General features: G+C 40.1%; 2 protein-coding genes across 3 annotated transcripts in view; one reads left to right on the forward strand and one right to left on the reverse strand.

The window, feature by feature from the left end:
* Positions 1-7,116, forward strand: part of dipk1aa (divergent protein kinase domain 1Aa) — a 23,088-nt gene extending 15,972 nt beyond the window's left edge. For both annotated transcript variants that reach the window (XM_088329621.1, XM_088329622.1), the window contains one exon: positions 155-7,116. In XM_088329621.1, the coding sequence (XP_088185747.1) occupies positions 155-835 (681 nt within the window). In that variant the 3' untranslated portion in view covers positions 836-7,116. The remainder of the gene's footprint in view (positions 1-154) is intronic.
* On the reverse strand, positions 6,812-13,838 carry rpl5a (ribosomal protein L5a). Its single transcript, XM_088329623.1, has 8 exons — positions 13,685-13,838; positions 13,310-13,379; positions 10,242-10,357; positions 10,039-10,173; positions 8,386-8,588; positions 7,976-8,153; positions 7,117-7,208; positions 6,812-6,973 (listed from the first exon to the last, which is right to left on the reverse strand). Exons 1-8 carry the CDS (start codon positions 13,685-13,687, stop codon positions 6,871-6,873), a joined length of 900 nt encoding a protein of 299 aa, XP_088185749.1. The 5' UTR covers positions 13,688-13,838; the 3' UTR covers positions 6,812-6,870.
* Positions 13,839-23,678: the final 9,840 nt, after the last annotated feature.

Consider the following 23,678-nt stretch of genomic DNA (forward strand, 5'->3'; position numbering starts at 1 on the left):
TATGATATATAATAAATGTGTGTGTATATTCACAGTGCCAGTAGTACAGATCATTATGCTTATGAACGCTGTGGATAAAAGTTCAGTTTACTTGAATAATCCAACAAACTGTTTGCGAAATTGAAAATACATTTGTGACCTGCTCCTGTCACAGGTTCTCGTGAGCCTCCTGCTTCAGGACCGAGGGCACACCCCTCGCCTCCTCGGCTACTGCGGCGACCTCTACATGACCGAGCGGGTCCCCCATGGGCCTCTGTATGGATTGTCCGTGCCGTGGCCTCTCATTTCCTGGGTTCCCAGAGGCCTGCAGCGCACGATGGACCAATGGTTTGCCCCTTCGTGGCCCCGTAAAGCCAAGATTTCCATGGGCCTGCTGGAATTGGTCGAGGACGTCTTTCACGGCACTTACGGCAGCTTTCTTATCTGCGACCTGGCAGCGGCTCGCTTCGGCTACACCGACGGCCACGAGCTGCGGCTCACTGATGCTCGGGCGGTGGTGCCGGAGAGCCAGTTCCGGCGAGGAATGCGGGCGCGGTACTGCCAAACAGACGCCGACTGCGTTTACGGCACAGACTGCCAGACGTCGTGTGACGCCACTGAGAAACGCTGCAGGGACGGACCCGTCCTGCCCAATTTGGCCAAAGCGTGCAGTACACTGAAAGATTACCTGCTTCATGGGGCCCCGTCCACCTTACGTGAGGAATTGGAGAGACACCTGTACGCCTGCATGGCCCTTAGGGGCGACGTTAGCCAGCTGAACATGGAACACTCGCTGCTCCTCAACAATTTGAAGGCTCTACTGTGGAGACAGATCTCGCACACCAAGGATTCGTGACTGGTAGAACGTCAAATCTGCTATTGCTGTGGTACAAGATTCTCAACAAGAGCACATCTACCGTAATTTCTGGGGTGTAAGGCCGCAAATTGGCCAGAAATTTGAGTCTGTGCTTTTATAATCTAGATAAAGGAAATGCACACTTATGATTACCAATTGCAATGTGCAATTATTGATCAGTCGAAAAATATTGCTGACCATGATTGCATGATCATGGCTGCAACAGGGATTAAACTCCGATGGGGTTTGAACAAATTTATTGACACTAAAAACAGAAAACAATCATGACAATCTCAACAGCAATTAAGCACATTCACAATATTATATTCCAATATTACGTTTTTAACAGCAAACACAAAGTGAGGTTTGAACAAACCTTCTCGAAAATCAAACATATTCACAATTTCATTATATAACATCTTTGTTAGTGTCAATAGATCCGTCCAGGCCAAAGTCGATTGTCCTCGGTCTGAGCAAATCCACCGACACCAACAGCAGCAAAAAGCAGCCATCAAGCATATTCACATTTTTTTTATATTTGACAATATGACGTGACGATATGACGTTTTAACATTTTTTCCTGACATTTTCAACATCAATTAAACAATTTCAGAGTTATTTTCTTTTACCAGTAGTTAACCAGCGTGTAAAAGGCAATACTATTGTGCAAGGGCATAGCTCTGCCATCCCACCCTCCCAAGCAGCATTCTTCCAGTCCTCTGTGTGGGTCCTTTCCATTCTGCGTGGGTCCTCTCCCTTCTGGGTTCCACAACCCAGGCCGTTGCTGCCGGGACTCCCACAGTGTAGCTCCGGCTCCCCCCTCCGGGTGGGTACAGACGAGTCTTCTAGGTGAAAGCGCTAGGACACTAGGGACATGTAGTAGATGGTGTATGAAAAGTCATTAGGTTTTATCTCATTCAAACACTATTTTTAGTCACGTGCCAGATTAAAAATGTTGGAGAATGGAGAAAAAAAAAAAGTGATTTAAAATCTGCATCATTTATTTTCTTTTTTTTCCTCTGCTCACACCAGGGGTAAGATTTTAAGTTCCAGCCAGGCCCAAAATTCGGATCGGGTAGGCCTTAAAATGTCAATCATTACGTTTGCGTTCGGGCCTTTTTGCCAATCACCTTGACTACATACGGTGTGATGATGCGATAAGGCCTATAGCATTTTCTCATGTCTATAGATCCCTAGTGATCAAGTGGATAGGATATGGTGCTAGCAGATAAAATCATGGGAGTCCCGGTATTGCAGTACCTCCGGGAACGGTGCATTCGCAATGATCACAGCAAGGTTTTAGGGCTAGGACCTTAGCTTGGCCTTTTGGCTGAGAGTAAGTGTCCCGGCTCCTAGGCTTTGTAGCGTATTATGAACTGACCGATAACGGATAATGGATAATGAATAACGAAGATAGAACAATAACCCTTAAAAACCCCAAACCCCCCCGTCGCAATCTGGGTTTGAATCCCATTGCATCCAATAATTTGCAATTGTGATCAGCAATTTATTTCGACTGATCAATCTAAATACAGTACTTATTTATTTTTTGTACCACCCCTAACCCTCACTGTTATTTTAACACCATGCGTCTCATAGTCCGGTGCATCTTATGTATGGAAAAAAAAGGCAAATGACTATTATTGGGCTGCGCATGCAGCACGGAAATTACGGTAATTTGTTGCAAAACACAACACACTTAAAATCTTAAGAGTTTTGGACCTTTAGTTTGAACATGAAGGATGAATTTACCTTTTAAAGCACACTCCCAACAATATTTTGTTTTGTAGAACGAGTTAAGAAGCAACATCTACCTTATTTATACCCATATCTAAAATGCTCAGGTATTGATCTCTCACGGTTTCTGAAGCAGTGCTGTGATTGGTCAGGCCTGAGCAATTATTGTGTAATTTTAACTAGACAGCAGGTATCTAAACAGATACGTTATAAAATGGGTAAGAAAGGTGGATTGTGATGGTCTAGTTTTATTCCATAAACAGAATTATAATCAGGTTGCCATGGTTAAACTAACGGACAGGCATAGAACAGAATAATGTAGGCTCATTCCCATTACTTTCAGGTGAAGGTGGCACAATTACTCCTTCTGCAAGTTAAACAAATAATGGTGTAAACTGTTAAGAGGTGAATGAAAGTAAAGAACGAACAAAAAAAAGAAAACATATGTCTGAACAAACACAGCTCAAACAAAGTGATGACGTGGGAAACAGGAAGTTCCCTTTCACCTATTAAATAAATTGAAGGCAGAGAGGATAACTAAGACAATGAAGATAGGTGAAAGAGAAAGTATTTGGATTTAAGCCTTAGATGCAATTTATTTCAATTGACTTTCGGTCACTTTTTTACAACACCATTTGTTCTCAATTATGCTGCATTGCAGTCTTTCAGATTTATCATTTGGGGATTTGCAATGAACCTTTTGAAGGAAATTTCATCTACAGTAAGACCTTGGTTATCGCGGTTAATGAGGACCAAAACCACCCGTGATAAGTGAAAATCCGCGAAGTAGCGGCGCACCTCCAAAAGAAAAAAGAAAAAAAAATATTTATATATATATATATACATATATATATTTTTTAATTATTATTTTTTTTAGACACGGTTAATGGGAAGCAAAACCACCCGCTAAAAGTGAAAATCTGCGAAGTAGCGACGCCACTTCAAAAATAAATAAATAAATCTCATCTCATTATCTGCACCGCTTATCCTTATTAGGGTTGCTGGGGGGCTGGAGCCCATCCCAGCCATTTCCGGGCAGTGGGCAGGGGACACCCTGAACTGGTTGCCAGCCAATCGCAGTTGCAAATCACATTAGTTCTCGCAGCTAGCTGCGTTCTTCATCGACGCACGAACCGAGTGATCCACCGCTAAGAGTCGTACAGCTGGGCAATTTTACGTCTGCCCGGGACGATCGGGGACAAATTTACGACAGGGTTTTTACCGCGGGTGCCGTTCGGTCGCTCCCGCGAGCGAGCCCCTAACCCGCGGCGTGGGTACTTTTGGGTGCGATACGCTCGACACCGACACAGTTCCAGGGGTCCCGCGCACGTCCCCCGCCGCGCGCGGACGGCTGCCTGTCGTCGTGCCGCGCTACTGGGGTCGTCGGACGAGCGGGCTCCCCCCAGGTATGGGGTTAGCCCGATCACGCCTGCCGTCTTTTCTCGCGTCGCGCCGTATGACGCCGCGTCCGCCGAACTCGCTCCGTCGCGCGGCCCGGGAGTGACCCCCGCCGACCATTACAGACCGCGAAGCTCTGAAGCCGCGAACGTCGAACCGCGAAGTAGCGAGGTCCCACTGTATTATGTAATTTCGACCCCCAAAAAAATGGTTGCCTCTTCAGCCCCTTTCAGTACCATTGCACAACCTAATCAACCTGTCTTCTTAAAGGACTTAAAGGACAGGCAAATTCAACAACTAAGGTTGTTCAACAGCACCATGAAAATGTAACTGTTTCTCAATCCAACTTCAGTGGTTAACTGAGGCTAACCCTACTTCATATTATAGGAACCCTGGTAATAACATAATAGTAACATTGCAACAACATAGTAGTATCAACCCTAATTATTAACAGAAAAATAGCTTTCATACACTTTGGATGATACACTACATGAGACGGATAAAAAGCATCACTAATTAATCAAAGCCTTTAAAGTTCCAGCGGAATCTTCAACCTTGATATTACCATGGGGCTGTGTACATTTAAGTTTTTAAATAGCGTATATTTTTTTAATGTTCTAAATAGTTTAATGGTACTGTGTCTGAATACTTTTACCCATACTGCAGAAATTCCTGGGCTGGGGAATCCGGAAGAGAAATATATTTACTTAATTCCATGTGGAATATTTACTTGACCACTCAGTGAAGATGACATTTTTGTGCGATATTTCTAAGAATGATCAGTTTAAGTTTATATTTTGTAATAACCGAAGGTCCCTATTTAATGTGATTATTTGCATGCTGAGTGTTCTTAACATGTTGTATACTTATGTTAAAATGTGATCATTTGTTAAATGACACTCAGTATTCTTAGCATCGTCATAAACCATGAAAACACTAATGCTGCATTCCAAAAAAAATGGGAAGTTTAGTTTTCCATCCACCAAGCAGGAGAAGGGATGGGACCTCCTACCTCGAGTGTCATTCAAATGATATTTTCCTGGTCGGAAAACCGTGACTTCCCACCTTTCTTGTAACACTTTATGGTTTTATCTGGTACCATCTGAGCAGTTTAGTCCAACTTTACAATTTTCTGGAATGCAGCAGAGTTTCTAATAGGTTTTGTTCAAATTTGGAATGCAGAAATGCGATGTCACATTTACAAAGTCCTGAGGACTCAGTGGAACATCTTGACATTGCTAAGCAACTGAGTGCTCAAGCTTGGATGAAAAAAAAAAAGCACAAGCGTTACCTAGTTTTTCCTCTTGATTTGTGTGTGTGTGTGTTGTGCATTACTTGGAAGTCAATCATTAATCATCAGTCAGATAAGAATGTTAGCCACATGTTTTTTCTCTGGGAAAAGGGACCAATTATGCTGCATCTATTTTGGTTTCACCTATTACAGTGCCACAAAACCCATGCTGAAATGGTTTTATGAATGTCAAATGAAGGTTATACAGTAGGTCTGAAAGCTCAATATGAAGATACCTTTTAAAAATGGTCATGCTGAAGGAGTGTACGATGCTGCTGTGTGGATTAAGATGTAGAACAAGAAAATGCATGCATTTTGCACAGAGAATAGTACACATTTTGCTGTCTTTTACCATATGCTTTGTTTATTTTTGTCATTTAGTGTTTTTTTTTTTAATCTCACTAAGGGAGAGCAAGAATGATTCTTCATTAGAATAGTTATTCAAGTATGACTTCAGGATAACACTAAAATGCATTTGAATTTCTCTACACCAGGTATGTCAAGCATACAGCCCACGGGTTAGAACCTGCCCAATGGATGATTTAACCCAGCCCACCATGAACATATCGGGTTTTTTTTTTTAAATGCTAACCAAATGCTCCCTCTGGCTGCTAGAGGTCAGAATGTACTGTTTTAGAAGGCCTAGTCTAGTAGTTTGATCATATTTAAGCTAATATTTTTGCCCATGCACTGCAGAAACTTGTGTGTTGATTTCAAAACCAGTATGACTTAAGGGAAACATATATATATATTTTTTTTTTGCTCCCACTTGAGTTTGTTTAACATGGTGAGTTGGTTGAGGTGTCTACCTACATTCACCCAACTGCTGGACCAGTAAGCGCATTCAATGCCAAACACAAAAATATTGTTTTCTTGTCATCAATGATTATAATATGGAGGGCAGGCAACTAAAGTAACCTGACCGAAAAACCATGATGATAAAACACTACAGGAAATTTGAGTTTACAGTCTTTAACTAATCCGACCTGCCTGAGATCAAAGTCTGGATCTGGCCCCAAAGCCAAGTTGAATTTGACATCCCTGCTTGACACCAACTGCCATTGGTGCAGCATTTTTTTTTACTGTACTAGTTTCATATGGGAAGCACCCCCGTGACCCTATTGAGGATAAGCGATGCAGATAATGGATGGATGCGTAGTTTCATATGATAAAAAGCAAATCCCAGAGGTATTTGCTAATTTAATGTCAATTTTGCCTGCATAAGACAAATCGTACAGCAAAACTAACACATTTAACACACTTGTTATAACTGTCAGGACACATTTGCAGGTTAAATGGTATCGGTGCAACAAGTGATGACTGTTTTTAACCACATTTTCAGTACTTGCAGACAAGTTTTAATCCAAAACTATGACAATAACTAACTTGATACTAACAAAACCTTGAAGAGCATTTTTTGATCAAAGCCTAATACTCTTAACTTAAAAAATAATGTTTCCATATATGATGGCAACAAAGTGAAACATGCCATATCCTGCTAGCCTATCAGAAGCCATCATTGCACAAAAATCAGGAGACCAACAACAAAGTCAATTTGGGGAAACATTTATTTGTTGATGAGACACGCAGATGCGTGGGAGCGTGACGTCTAACCGTCACTATCCTCTCGCTGTTGCGCTCGTAAGAAGCTAGCCTTTTTCTGGGCCACGCGGTCCTTTCTTTGTGCCAGGGACAGCTTGGGGCGGTTCCATCTGCCCAAAGAGAAGCAAAAGTGCCAAAAGTCAAAATGAAAGTAAGATTTTTGGGGAGATACATTAACGTCACAAAATTTAGTGAAGCATGTCTTTCTTTCACTTGAGTACCTGTACTTGGGAAATAAAACAAAAACACTCACCTTTTCTTGTTTGTGATCTCTTTCTTGGGTTTCTTTTCGTGAACGGGGTTTTCTCTGATGGCAGTATGCGCCTTTTTGTACATTTCTTCAACCTGTGGGGTTAAAATTTAATGAATATGGCGAGTTTTTGCCATTATGTTATAGCTTAGATTCACAGTGCAGTATTTGTGCTTCTCTCAGTCCCGTCTTGAAAGAACAATAAAAATCAGAGAGAGAAAACGAAGGACCAACAACGTTTTGCTCAGCGTGTTTTGAAACATTACAGAGAAGCACTATTAGCTCGTGTAAGAAAAAAAAATAATAATTTCAATGAGGAGTTGAGAAAACTATGGCCCGGAGGGCACGTGCAGCCCGCCAGGCTTCGGAATCCATGTCTTTAATATTTTTTGCACAACAAAGTGACTGAATAAGATCAATAATATGAGTTAAAAAAATTAGAAGTACTCCTGCCTGCACGAACTTCACTGGTTTTAATTCCAATGTGCAAATACGACAAATGCTCAATTCACCCTGAGAAATCTCACGGGATGCCACTCCCCATCTCAAAAGATTTTTCCTCGGATCTTTACAATTCACGTAGAATACCTTTTTTTTTACTCCAAAACTGTACATTTCTCCTACAGGTGAGATGTTTTCATGCCTGTTAAACCAACAGTTTACTCTTACCAGGCTTGTCAAATCAATGCTGCTTTTTATAAATAAACAGTTATTATAATGCACAGTGGAGGTCAGTGATTTGGTCAGGCCCTCCACTATATATTGTTTCTCATGTGGTTCCCTAGAAATAATTTATGTTGACGACCAAACTGTAAGTTGCAGCAGACAAGCCACAATTGAGCGAGTTGCGCCTCAGCCGTACCTTGCCCGGTGTGACTCCGTTCTTGATGAAGCGTGAAAACTGTTTCTTGTAAGCATCCTGATCCTCATCCATAAGGTAAGACATGTAGCTGGCCACATTCATACCCATGATGTGCTTCCGATGCAACTCCGCATTAAATTCTTTGCTCTCCATGTCGTAACCGGGGAAGCGTTTCAGGCTGTAAACATGAGAACTCGAGCTCATAAGTAGGCAATCATTATCATCCATTGAAGTAGTCTGGTTCTGCAGCTTCTCTCAGACCCGTCTTGAAGGAAAAAACATCTAACAGTGCAAACGAAGGACCAAGTAAGTTTTGCTCAGGCTCCTCAGGATCATCATTGAGAGAACCAGGTATACCACCTAAAGAATCGTTCAATTAGAAAGACGTCCAGAAATTACCCTCAACTGACCTGTGTGGAATGGCTATCCCTCCGTCAACTGCTCCCTTCAGCGCCCCGAAGATTTTGTTCCCAGTAGTGGTTCTGGCCAGGCCCGCATCGAGGTAGCAGGTGAAAGCCCCCGGCTGACCGTCAACGCTCTCCACGTTGAACTCGCCGCCCGTCACTTCCACCTGACCCTCATAAACCTGATCCATGCCGAACTTGTGCAAAAGCTAGGCGAAAGAAACATCCCTTAGCAGAACTTTAAACTAGGTTCCGAATAACGAATCAGGAATTTTAATGTTTAAAATTACCGAATTTTCGTCATTAAAAAGGTGCAACGGATTATAATGCACACCCCCTAAGAATAGTTTTTGGCATACATTTTTCATGCACAAGGTACACCGGACTATAAGGCGCATGAAATTGAGACTGAAGTAAGCGCTAACGTGTATAGCCATATGGTTAGGCATATAATAGTCAAGGTTCCTAAAGCCTAGAGAATGTTAAATTCAACACTTACAAAAACTTTTTAATGCTTTATGGAATCAAATTTAAGACCAAGTCGACCCCAAAAAAAAAAAAAAAAGTTTGATCTTACATTACACATAGTCCGGTGTTTTTCCAAATTTCTCAGTCCACAATTGAATGGATTTGGGAGTATAGTCCATAAACATGCCCGATTCAACGATAAAGCTCCGTTGGGGTGTGCAAGCTGCTGTTTATTGATAGCAGTGGGCAGGAGATTTAGCGCTATGCTAACGTTAGCATCCGGTGAAACGGTTAGCGGTGGAAAGTAAACAGCAAACACAAAGACCACAGTTAACTCTCCCGGTACATAGAAGGGTCTGCACGATACTGCTAGAGACTCTATATCGAGTGAGCAGTGTGTGTCAATGGTTCTGCTAGTCACGGCGGAAAGGGTGCAGACTTTTCTACTAGACCATTCGTGGTACAGAACTACAGGTGATAACAATCATTATCAAACCTTTTTACTTACAGTGCCAGAAACACAGATTTGTATAGTGCATTTTGTTCTGTATTCTGATAAGTTAAAAAGCTCCCCACTTTTTCATTGGTACATCAATAACGTTGCAGGTTAATATGTATACGTTCATAAAAAAGCTGTATAGTAAGTAAAAGAGTCAAGTAGTATTTTGTTGAAAGACAAGGTTTCTGTTCCTGTCTTTTGCAATGTTTTGACACACAGATGAAATGGAGAGTATGTTAAACCAGATTTCAGAACAAAATGCACTATGAAAGGCATTGTTTTTGGCATTGTGAGTAAAAATAGTCAAAATGAGATAATCTCTTAACCCTTTTCGTATCATTTGTACTACTAGTGAAGGGTTGGTAACGTGTCGGCGCCCTCATTGCCACAGCCCAGATTCAAATCCTGTTGCATACAATATATTGTAAGCTGGGTCAGCCATGATCGTCTGTTGATCGATCTTTGCTTAAATACAGTAGTGTACCGTAGGACCTTGTGTAGTCATAAATACCTGTAAATACTATTTTTTTTTTTAACATTCCCAGTTTTCAGCAGTGTATAAGGCGCATCGAGTTATAAAGCACACTTACAAATTTCAAGCCAATCTGGCGTTTTTAGGTGCACCTTTTAGCGCAGAAAATACGGTAATGCTACGGGTGATAATTGATACACGCGATTGTTTAAGATCTTACCCGACGAGCAAGCAGCAGCCCAGTACAGTAAGCAGCAGCATAGTTTGTGAGACCAACAGGGATTCCATATTTCAGCAGCTCGTGGGAGTAAGCGGCACACACAATATGGTCCCCCTCAATCTTTGCATAGGCAATCTGTCAAATTACATTAAATAAAAGCTTAATTATTGAAATTGATCCGCTGAAATATTCCCACAGCTTACCTGGCAGCAGATATCCCTGTTGGACAAGCGGACAATCAGTCGGTATTTGGGTGTGTTGTACTTATTCTTGTCCTGTACAACCAAGCGCTTGCGGGCAAAGAAGTCTGTTTTTCCCTCTGAAAAACCAAATGAACACAACTAAATGATAGATATATTTACATTAGCTAGGTAGTCATCAACAGGGTTCACACACTTTCTTCATGGCCAAATTTAAGTACTTCTAATGACTTTCAAAGCCAATTTTTGAATTTCTTCAGTACAATTAAAAGAAAATCCGGTGTGAATCGTGTATGTTGCAGATCTACGAATATATCTACGATCGATATTTGCACCTTCTAATCATGATGTGCATTTATCAATACATGAATTTTAGATATTTTGGAATTTGCAGGCAGCGCAGCAGCTCAGTGGTTAGCGCGTCTGCGGCACAGTTCTGTTGTCATGGAATCAAATCCAGCTACCAGCTTTCCTGTGTGGCATTTGCATGTTCTCCCCGTGCTTGTGTCCGCTTCTTACGGGCACTCCAGTTTCGACCCTCATTCTCAAATCATGCATTTCAGGTTAATTGACCGGTCCAAATCGTCCCTAGGTATAATTGAGCTGGTGGGTTGTCTCTGTGTGCCCTGCGACTGGCTGGCAACCAGTTCAGGGTGTCCCTGCCCAAAGACGGCTGGGAGGAGCTCCATCACCAAGCGACTCTACAGAGGATAAGCGGTGCAGATAATGGATGGATGGATAGTATTCTGCAAAAATATTTGTAGGTATAGCATGCCTGTCCTTGGGCGCTACCAGTAGGGAGCGATGACACTGAATAAGACAATGCCATACAGACTATATCAGCTACCGTTAATCAAGAAGGAAAAATGCAATGGCAAAGTGAAGACGGCAAAGTGCAGTGTCAGCATCATTTTTAAGCAGACTTGAGAAACATGGCATCAATTTCAAACATTTATTAACGCTTCACCCAAAGTTCATGCTCTTTTTAATCCTTGATAAAAAATCATTTAAATAAAAACATTAAAGGATTTTAAGCACCAGTACTAAGGCTGGAAATATTTTTTTACATGAATGGAAACCTTACAATGATAGAAAATACTTAAACATTGAGATGTCTTTTGATGAAAAATCGTTTATTCGAACGCCACTAAGAAATTCACATGCATTTTGTTTCCATCTCCTGGCTTTAATTCATTATAGCAGACTTAAATTTTAAATTCCCACACCCCACGTTAAATTTAACTATAGACAATTTGTTGTTCGTTGTTGTCCTTGCATGTGTCAGTCGAGTCGTCACAATAGTGTTATGAATAGTTCATAGTATTTATTTTTCCATATAGAGGGCTCCACGCTTTGTGCTAAAAACAGTAACACGGCTTCGTGCCGGCATCTTGGAAGTCTGTCGATTACAAGCGGTGATAGCGAGAGGAGCAAATATTTACTCAGTTTGTCTATTTACTCAACTAGCTTCGTTTGTGTACGGATTTTGTCCATCAACACTATGGAAAACTACGTGGAGAGTTTAGACAAGCAAGCACGCGAGCGGTACGCTGCGAAGTTGCATTTTATTGGAAAATTGGATCCCTACAAAATTAAAAACAAGGACTGGAAGTCTGGTCCCGATTTGTTGCCGTGTGTGACTTACATCGAACTTGTTAACTATCTTATTTTCCACCCAAGTCCCTTTTGTGAACTGAAGGATTTTCAAAATTACAAAAGATAGATAGATAGATAGATACTTTGTTCATCCCCGAAGGGAAATTCACATTTCCAGCAGCATCCCTGAGCTGAGAACAATCGAGAACAATCGAGAACAATCGAAAATAACACGGGAGCTGCTGGAGTGGCTGCCATTCGTGACGGCGCCGGAAGAAAAGATTCAATTTGAATCATGTACAAACAAACAAACAAACAAAATATTCATGTTTCAATAAGTGGAGTGTTAATAAAATGGGGGGAAAATAATTTCTGATACTGATATAACCAGGTAAAACTAATTTTAAGTTACCTGTCCAAATGAATGTTGTGCCATCTCACCTTTCCCACTCTCTCTCCTCTCACCTTTCCCACTCTCTCTCCTGCAGTTGACTTGCTGCTGCTCGCTCCTGAAACTAAGTATGGAAGCCTACGACAGATTTGTTGAGGAATCCTCTTACTGTGTTTGTCAAGGTTTGTGATGTGGCGAAAACATGCTAACATTGGATGATACTACAATGAAACTCAAAACGCTATCCCGCCCCCCTCAGCCATTGTAAATTAAAGGTGTTAATTATGAGCCTTTCATCTAAACAAAGATTGAAAATAAATACAATTGCAAACAGCGCATACTTCATGTTTGTTTGATACATGTGTATGGTGAAGTAGTTATTTAATAATATTATCCACTGAGAGAGAAGAAATATCTCATCAAAGTGGATGAAATGCACATTTACTATGTATTCTTGGTATATATTTGTTCAACATCTAGATCTTTTAAGAATATTTTTTCAAAGATGTTACTCAAGAAGCAACACCTACAGTATTTAACCTAGCCATACTTGATTGGTGTCGACAGATGTACATGAAGTACACATGTCCCATAACCTTTTTAAAATTTATTTCTACATCATAAATAATTCAATTTACCTGTCAGAAAGTGGTCAGAACAAACACGAACACAGTCAAGCTTTGGCAAATTCGACCGGTTGATAGCTGCCAGCCACATTCGTCTTCGCCGTTCACTTTTCTCCTGAGCTTCAATCCCCTGATTGTAAACACACTTCGGAAGTCTAAAGAAGCCCTTCCCACCCTTTTCCCCTCGGCAACAGCCAACAATAACGCACGTATTCGGCATTACAATGTAGAATCTAACTGGTTCGCTGAACAATAACAATGAAGTGAAAAGCTTAGTGGACTTCCAAAATGGCCGCCAGCAATGCATTGTGGGTAATCTTAGGACCTCGAAGCACTCTATAGCTGTGAGTGAACCAAATGAGGTTTACCGACATTGGTAAATTCAGTAGGTTGTAAAAGGTTTATTTATATGGGCACTTTAGGAAACACATGTTGTATATTTCTACATAAGTCCTTACCTCTCCTCCGCCTGAATTTGACTTGATATCTCTTGAAGTAGGACTTGTTCTTCACCACTTTCACAAAGCCCTAAAAAGGAACCAAGAGATTCAATGTTACAACCACCCCCGAAGTTACACTGCGAGTCATTTATATATATAAATATATCGCATTTATATGTACACGAATACAAACAAACATGACATCGACAACATGTTTTAGTATAGCTTGAGAAGTTGTACTTATGCGAAAAACACCACGCTGGAAGGGCACCGCGGTAATGTATCAGAAGCCATCTAACCACTAAAAGACTGTAAACGTTCTTTTAAAATCGAAAAACTTGAGGAAAACACATCCAAGGAATCAAACCCGTCTAAATGTTAAAGCTCCCTTACCATTTTAAAGGGTTTGATTTCACTTTAGGCGACACGATTCAAAAATACTGGTAGGACTCGACAGTTGGAAATCAGGGTCGTTTGGTAAGTATCAGCGGTTTAGCGCCCCCTGCAGTATTGGAGGAGAGACAAAAACAACAACAGAGGGCAGCAGAGTTTTGGTTATAGACTTCGCTCATCTCAACAGAAAATAAAAGTTGATGGACGTTTAACAAGCGAGAATCGCGAATTAATTGTCCCATAAAGACATTCAAAAATCGAGAGTAGTGAGAGAAAAAGTCAAAAGATTGACATATTGAATTTGTATGTTTTATTTTCAAGAAAAAAAAGTCTTTTCTACCTCAATTTAAGGCGAGGTGCTTTATTTGGGGTTATTTGAAAAGTTGAGAGTTAGACGTTATGTATTTTTTTTGCTAACGCACCTATCTGTTTTTATCTAGTTTTACTCAACGCTGCAACACAATAAGGAGAAGGAAAAGAGGGCCAGCGGGGAGGTTGGAGAGTGACTTTTAGCTCGTCTTTGCAATTTTTCCCTACGACTGTCTGGCAAAAAGTTCAGGGTGTCCCCTGCCCATTGCCCGAAGATGGCTGGGATGGGCTCCACCACCCCCACGACCCTACTGAAGATAAGCAGTGCAGATAATGGATGGATGTTTAGATTGCTTTTCATCCCCTGATACTCAGTCCCAAATCTGATACCTCAAGGATACATGAGGGAAAATGACAATGTGGGCATATGCACTAGTTCTCATTTGCATTAATAAACATCTAAACAAGCAGACATCTAAATGTTAGTGTTATATTTCATTTGGTATTTTTTTAAGAAATCGATTCATTTCATACAATTGGTATTAAAAGAAAACTGATTTATTATAACCCTGTTTCAAACAAAATTTGATGATATGCATTTGTCACAATTGCCCATTGCCCTCACCTGTGCCCGCTCGTTTGGCGCCAGCTGCTGCTCCTTGCCTTGTTGGCTCCCCTCCTATTTAAACTCAGTGCTCTCATTCACTCCTGGTCAGTCCGTCAACAAACCTCTGCACTTGCTTGGCAAGCATTTTGACCCCTCTTGCTCGTGCATCCTGTATTGGTCCCATCTGTCCCTTCCTACCCGGTATCTTGATCGTGACTCCTGTATCCGGTATCGATCCGGTCTGTCCCGTCCTGTCCGGTATCTGCTCGTATATCCTGTATCTGGTATCGATCCCGTCTGTCCTGTCCGATTTCGATCTCGTCTGCCCCTGGCTTCCTGGTTTCCCGCGCCTGACTTCTCTGTCACACTTCTTCTGCCCACCGATCGCCGAATCGCTGGCGTTTGTGCTCCCCCCGCATGACTGCCCAGTTTCCGTAAAATAACGCTTGGTGTGAAAACGTTTGCGTTTGGGTCCACCGTCTGTTCAGGTTCTGACAGCATTAAACAAACTTGAAAGGCAAATGTTTGAGTTTTTTTCCACGCAATTTGATTGATAGCTTGATAAATAAAATTATTACAAAACACAAAAATAGAAAAAAACAAGAGACAAGAGTGGCACTAAAATAACAATTATTAATTCGTAGTACTTTTTAACCATCATATATTCCCTCCCCAATGATTTAGGATCTAGTCTCAGTATTATCAAATGCAGTTGCCTGTCAATGCCAAGGTATGGCTCATCTCTAAAGAGCGGGATGACGCTTTACACCGAAAGAGTGACCAGATGATGACGGAGCTGTATCTGAGTCAGGGGCTCTTCCTGCTACTGGTAACCATAGAAATTAGTTATATCTGTTTAATCTGGGGGAGCAGACTCCTACCCAAAATACCCTGGCAGTCAAGGGATTTGTGAACATTGTCATTAGACCTTTACTATTTTTGTTGAGGGGGCCAGATTAAAAAGCTTGACAGGCTGTATGTGGACCGCGGGTTGTAGTTTGCCCACTCCTGACCTAAAGTGATGATCACGCTCAAACTGTTGGGGTGTCAGGCACAGCTCTCACCTCAACTCTAGTGTGTAGACTGACTTTTCTATGACAGAAAGAGCTCTACCCAAGCAACTGTTTAATCACATAGAGAGCCAGGTCAAATGTAAAAACCAATCGAACAGCAAAAAGTTATAAACAACCTCTGCCTTGTAAAACAATCTTTTCATAATCGAATGATAAGCTGTGAACAATGACTTGACCAAAATCAATCTCAAAAGCACAAGCAAAACCTTCCAAGCAGATAAAATATTTTAGCGTCACTCTATGGTGTCTCTCAGAGCGATAAGAAAAATCAAAGTCACTCATACAGGACGCCATTTTCATGACCCTGCAGAACTGAACTCTTGGTTACGGTCGAAGCTGTGGTCCGAAATCCTTCGTAATATGCCTTCAATAAATGTAACAAATTTACTGAATTTTGTCTTAATATATAGGTTTTGGCTCTTTCCAAAATAAACCCAAAATATTTGGGCTTTTATGGCTCTTTGGGCCAAAATGTTTCCCAAACCCTCAAAGCTTTTTGGAATACTACTGCATATATATATATATATATATATATATATATATATATATATATATATATATATATATATATATATATATATATATATATATATATATATATATATATATATATATATATATATATATATATATATATATATATATATATATATATATATACAACAAAAATGCAGTAGTATTCCAAAAAGCTTTGAGCTTATATATATATATATAACAAAAAGGCAGTAGTATTCCAAAAAGCTTTGAGCTAACCAAGGGTTTGGGAAACATTTTGGCCCAAAGAGCCATAAAAGCCAAAATATTTTGGGTTTATTTTGGAAAGAGCCAAAACCTATATATTAAGACAAAATTCAGCAAAAGCCCCAAACCAGCTCTCCAAACAAACTCTTTTTATCAGCGTATTTGATTTTACTGTGTGATGTTGGACAAATTGAAACAAAATTATAAAATAAGGCTAATGCCAGAGCTGTTGTCACATATCAACAAATAGTGTACTGTATACCACTTGAAACTTGTCTCCTTCCCACCGTTACTTAAGATTATTGAGGTTCATTTTGACCTTCGGTTTTTTAATGATGGTTTCAAAACAAGGTGCAAGCAGAGTGCTATTGTAAAAATGTCAGAAATACTGCAAACCAACGTAATTGTATTCAGTGCAGACTGGGCAGAGGGAAACACGTGAACTGTGTGCATAGCTCCGCCCGCCCTTGTTCCCTTCCCACGGATACTTAAGATTATTGAGGTTCATTTTGACCTTCGTTTTTTTAATAAATTATGGTTTCAAAACAAGGTGCAAGCAGAGTGCTTTTGTAAAAATGTCAGAAATTCTGCAAACCAACGTGATTATATTCAGTGCAGACTGTGCAGAGGGAAGTACGTGAACTGTATGCATAGCTCTGCTCACCCTTGTCTCCTTCTCACATCTACTTAAGATTATTAAGGTTCATTTTGACCTTCATTTTTTAAATAAATGATGGTTTCAAAACAATGTGCAAGCACAGTGCTTTTATAAAAATATCAGAAATACTGCAAACCAATGTAGTTACATTCAGTGCACACTGGGCAGAAGGAAGTATGTGAACTGTGTGCATAGCTCCGCCCAGCCCTACTGCTCACCCAATCAAATTGCTCTGTGTGCTTGGCTGTTGTTTTGGGGTCTGTAAAGTTCTTTCTGTGGGTTTTCATCATAAAGTTTCAGACCCAGAAAAGACGGTAGACCCAAACGCGTAACATTTCACAACAAACTTTATTGCAAGTGCGGAGGTTCACTGACATGGAGTAAATGGAAGCTTTGGGTTTTTATAGGAGGGGAACCAATCAGAAAACAAGCAGCAGCTGGAGCCAAGCGAGCGGGCACAGGTGAGGGTGGGCAATGGGCAATCTTGACATAAAGTGTCTCAATAGATTTAGATTGTTTAATGGGCTTCTATATAAAGGCTTCCTTAGTTACGTACAACCAATAATGGGTCTATTGGTGTGAAACTTTGACCGCTAACTGTAGTTGGGATTGTTCCCTTTATATGCTAGACTGAACCACTTTGGTTACTGGTCTTACTTTCATATGCACACCTCAAACTTGACTCTGTCATGATCAGAATTGGAATCCTTTGGAATCAGTTTGCACGTTTTGAATTTTATTTTATTTTGGAGCCACATGAACTCTTGAAAAGAACCATATCTGACTCGTAAGCCATATGTTCCCGACCTCTGATAAAACCAATGTAAAACTCGATACTATTTAGCGTGTTAAAAAAACAACAACCAAAAAATCATCCTTGAATCAACCACAGAAAAACAAATCACCAAAACCATCATGAAAAGCCAATTTGAATAGCTTGATTGGAGTGTGAATAGCAGTTAATCAGTAGCAAAAAACATTTCAAATAGGGATGCAATGATTAAAAAAAAACATAAAAAAAAATATTTGAAAGAAATTGAAAGTCAAGTGAAAACAAACACCTGTATAGACATTCTAGTAACCCACAGACGTGACCTGTGAACTCCCAAATACCCCAACAAGATACACAATGAGCAGGAAATAGAACGCGGCTTTCTTCACATCCACACTCCAATGTTCCCTGGATGAGTTCTGAAGCCAGATTTGATTTACAACCAGAAACGGGCGCCTTGGAAACAAGGAGAATTGTTGATCACAGTGATGGAGGAACGGGGAAGGGGGGGTTTAGTGATTTGTGGACTCTTTGAATCATAAATCTAGCAATCCAGTTTGGTGCTGAGTGTTTTCTTCCCTTGTTCACACTTTTAAGGATCTGACATTAGTTTTAGTGTCGCTGTGTTACATAAACCCAAGGCAGAGGTGGCAAAACTCATTCGCAATAATTCTTCAAGCAAATTATATCACAAAAAGTATTGTATACTCAATGTGAAGATTTTTTCAACAATGCAAAGATGCAAATCAACTTTTTACAATCATACAATACAAAAATACAAAAAAATCAAGAAAATGTGTCTTCTCCCTCCCCAAAATATGTATTTGCTGGAATTTTGTACATTTTAATTATTTTAGTTTGACAGGTATGCAGAGTATTCTTTTACACAGCAAGCTGTTTTACAATACAATACTACTGAATGTCATACAATCTTCACCCTCTGCAGAGAATGATTCAAATCATTGCTTATTAATATGCATGTTTGTCTAATACAATCCTAAAGGTAGGGATACTCATTTAATACTTGGTACATCCCACATCCTTCCGATCTCCTCTTTCTTCCACTCAGTCGCTTTACTTCCACATCCTCTCACATTTAGTGACCTTAGCATTAGGGTTTGCGAGACCTTTCGGTTCCAACCCTTTCTTTGCCTTGCTGTCTCCTAGGGAGTAGAGATAGAGAGGAGAGGATCACGTCCCTCCACTTTAGTCGCCTCTTACGACACGCAGCGGACCACGGTGGGAGAATTCTCACCAGTCTGTAAGAAAACCTGACGGAGTCTGCAAAAGACCTGAGACTGGGATGGAGATTTGTCTTCCAACAAGACAATGATCCAGAGCATAAAGCAAAATCTACGATGGAATGGTTCACCAAAAACTTATCAAGGTGTTAGAATGGTCAAGTCAAAGTCCAGACCTCAATTCAATTGAGAATCTGTGGAAAGAACTGAAAACTGCTGTTCACAAACACTGTCCATGCAACCTCACTGAGCTCCAGCTGTTTTGCAAGGAATAATGGGCAAAAATCAGTTTCTCGATGTGCAAAACTGATAGAGACATACCCTGAGCGACTGGCAGCTGTAATTGCAGCAAAAGCTGGCTACAAAGTATTAACTCAATGGGGCTGAATAATTTTGCACCCCCACTTTTTCGTTTTCTATTTGTTAAAAAGTTTAAAATATCCAATAAAGTGTGTTCCGCTTCATGATTGTGTCCCACGTATTGTTGATGCTTCACAATAAATTACAGTTTTATATCTTTATGTTTGAAGTCTGAAATGTGGCCCTAGGTCACAAAGTTCAAGGGAGCCAAATAGTTTCGCGAGCCACTGTATATATATATATATATATATATATATATATAAATAAAATATATGTTACACACTATGTAAAATATATTAAAAAAAAGCTGACTCCGCAGTTTTGGTTTAGTTGACTCAGCATTTCTTCTAATAAGACATTTCACTCTCCCAAGCCAGAATGACGTTGAATATCAAGGCACTCGTTTACAGGCAGTCAAGTTGATTACGTACCCCGTGTGTGAAAAATGAAAAAAGCTGAAATGGCTTTTTGGTTTGTGCTGACTCAGGAGCTTTCCCAGAAAGACATTCTATTATCCCAAGTTTGGCCAGGGTCACAATCTTCCACAAGCAATCAGGTAGGTCAGCCAAATGGTAAACGACCCAGCCAAAAAGAGAAATGCCACCCAATAATGTTTTTGCGTCTCAACGCAAGTGACGCTCTAATGGCGCAAAGCCATTCTCGTTTTTCTTGATCTGGGTTGCGACTTGTAATTAGGGTGAGATGATGACTCCTGAATTCAGACCAGTTTAGAACTACTGTGTTAGTGGATGAATATACAGTATAATGTTGTATGTTGTATGTGTATTTTGTGTTGTATTGGTAGTTTCTAGACAAAAAATGAATGCTGATTGTGTCACGAATACAGGAAAAGGCCTCAAATCAAAATGGGGCATCATGCAGCGATAGTTTACAAAGGGTAGGTTTGGGGAGGAGGGAGCGGTTGTCGCTCCGCGGTTAAGCTGATGGAATGGAAGGAACCTGTGGGGGGATGAGATAGCGATTTGTGGTTTGCATTGAGATGCAGCCCAAACTGACTCAGACTAACACTAAGGGGAACACGTTTGACAGTTTAGACTTTTAGGTCATAAATTGTGAGTGTGTTTACAAAATCAGTTTCACATAACAGTAAAGGGACCTTTTAGATTGTCAAACAGAACACAATAGCATGTTTCCTTTTAATAACCTCCTTCTTTATGTGTGTGCAAGTATGTGTGTTTTTAAGAAAGTTTTCATTTTTTCAACTTTCTTGGGGTTAGAATTGGCGCAACTTATTAATTTCACATTTTTTATGCTACACTAACATAAACAAAATGAAACGTGGGGACGAGCATGACGTACCACTCCTTGCCGTCCCCACTCCTTGCCGTCCCCACTCCTCCTAATGTGCTCTGCCCCGAACAGCTTTGTTAAAAGTAAGATAAAAGCAGATAGGCACAATGAGGAAAAATATATATGGTCATTGTTAACACATACTTAATAGAGAATTCATACTTAATTAACAACACCTCAACAATGCATCTCACCTTTAATTTACAAATGAAGTCCAGGAGTTGCTCTATTTGAATAATAGCATGAATAACATCGACACATAAGTAATCCTCCATTAGGTAAAAAGTCAATGCAATGGGAAAATTCATGACTGGATGGTTGAATTTTCTATTAGCTTGCTAACAGTATCACAAATTCTATTGTTTGTGGCTGAGGTGTGCGCTAAATCAGAATCCCTAGCCTCATTATTGCCGTCAGCCATGAGGCAAAAGAACTGCATACCTCATTCTGCATCTGTAGACGTATATGTCACATTGGAGCTGTATTAGTATCCATAATATAATGTGAAAATTGAGCAATTTTGAAAAATATATCCAAAAACAGTGAGAATTGAGAAAAAACTTTAATACTGAATAAATACAGTACAACCATTTAATATAGGGTATTTTGAATTTTATATTTTCATGATTACATGTGAGGTACAGCCTCACCTGCATTTCCTGACTCCACGTCACTGCATCAAACTATTTTTCTGTGTTATAGCAACCAATCAAGAAGCCTTCAACAGCAAAATTTAACGTTGGTATGTGGACAGGTGAGGACTGTGAGTCTCCTGTAGTATCAGTGTGCTGTGGGTTGTGGGCCACATGCTGCCTATATCAGGATCCCTTCAGCTGCACCAAACAACCTCAGTTCCCACACGGAATTCAAATCTCACCACTTTGACCTCGGATGTTGCGGCCCAAATCTCTGATAATATTTGAAACAGACTGATTTGATTTTGCAGTTTTATCCCTTTGAGACTCTTTGTGATTAAGGGCTATACAAATAAAAATGACTTGACTTGACTTTCATATGTGTATCCCACTGCAAACGGTAAGGCTTATTAATCACATGCAGCCAGGAGGGGAGACAGGGGTTAATGGTGAAAAACAATCGGGCTGAAGTCCGTAATGGCAAACTGAAGAACAGTAACTGTAAAGTTACACCTCAAGCTCTCCACTTGCAGGCTGTCGCGCGAGCCTGCCGGCCGGCTCGTTAACTAGATCAGTTTACAAGCAGACAAACAAAAAGGCTTCTATCCAGCAACCTGTGTCAGTCATCCACAATACACGCACAAGATCATTTTGGGTTTGACTGATACCGATGTCGCTTTTCATTTGTACACGAGTCAGCTTTTATTTTTTCAGAAAACATTTTTTTAATTTTAACTTTTTTATTTTCGATTTTGCACTCACCAGACATAACATGAGAAGATTTAGACAACAAAGTTTGATCACATTACCCTGATTTTAGCTAACCTGCATTGCTTCCCTGTCAGCTTAAGATGTGATTTTAAGGTTCTGTTGGTAGTATACAAAATCATGCATGGAGTTGCTCCCTCATATCTTTCAGATTTAATTTCCCCCTATGTTCCTGTCCGGAGCCTTTGCCCTGAAAATGCTGGTCTACTAGTGATCCCAAGAGCCAAGAAGAGATCCGCAGGTTCGAGTGCATTCTCCATTCGGGCCCCGGTGCTGTGGAATGCTCTTCCCCCTGAGATTTTATCTGCAACCTAATTGGAAATGTTTAAATCTAAGCTTAAAAACACTTCTACTATATAGCATATGAATAACCTATATTTTATGTTGATAATATCTGTGTATTATTTGTTATTACAACATCCAATGCAGCCTGGTCATTCTGGAAGGGGGATTACCTCATGTGCAGTCCCTTCTCAAGGTTTCTTCATTTTACTCATGTTGAGGTTTTTGAGTTTTTCCTTGCCCTCGTGTAGGTTTTAGATCGGGAGATGTTGTCATAATCGTCTGTGGTTTGCAATAATCTGTGGTCTGTGCAGCTCTTTGAGACTCTTTGTGATTACGGGCTATGCAAATAAATTAATAAAATTAACATGACTAGATTTGTTATATGATTGTGGTTTTAAATGGACTCTGTTATTGAAAGAACCCTATTCCTAATATATTTTATTCATGACTGTCGAATAAAACCATACAAACCAGGTGAGCATTTGTTCACCATTTAAAACTGGAAAGGGACATTTGCTTATCTTAGACTTCTAAGCAATACATACAAATATACAAATATCCGTTCAAAATTGTTACAGATTTGAAAAAACATTAAGGCCAGAAACCTTTTTGTTTTTTTAACTTATGAGGACATCCATTTTAGAAGTGGGGCGAGTCATTTAAGGTGTCCTTAAAAAGTTGAAAGTAGAATAATTTCTCTAGTAAGTATGTGTTTACAATGTCCGACTCAGTTCAAAGAGTCTTTATACTTTTTTTCAACCGTGCCTATCTGCTTTCACCATACTTTTAGCATCGCAGTTCAGAACGCGCAACACATTAGAAGGCAGGAAAGGGGGGGGGCGAGGAGGCGGCAAATGGAAAATGACATCATGCTTGTCCTGCGTTTTTTTGTTAGTGTAGGATGATTATGGTGAAAGTAAGAAAATGCCTATTTAAAATAAAGTCCAAATGCTAACCTAAACCCCCAAAAAGATGAAAAACAAAGAGTTTGTTCATGCATGAATAAGAAATGCACAAATTTGCTCACGCCACACAAGGAGCTTGACAGCGCCTGACGTTGCAAAAACTATGAAATACAAGAATACACTTTACATTTATTGTCCAAAAAATGTTATCCATGAAGAACACAAGAAACATACATTTCAATATTTTCAGGTGTACAAACACAAAAACACACATGCACAGTGATCAATCCTAAGAGGAAAAAAAGCATCTAGAAAGTAACCAGCTCTTG

The sequence above is a fragment of the Urocampus carinirostris genome, chromosome 1 (assembly GCF_059441175.1).
Source record: "Urocampus carinirostris isolate Australia breed hairy pipefish chromosome 1, RoL_Ucar_1.0, whole genome shotgun sequence".
In the NCBI taxonomy this organism is placed as follows: Eukaryota; Metazoa; Chordata; class Actinopteri; order Syngnathiformes; family Syngnathidae; genus Urocampus; species Urocampus carinirostris.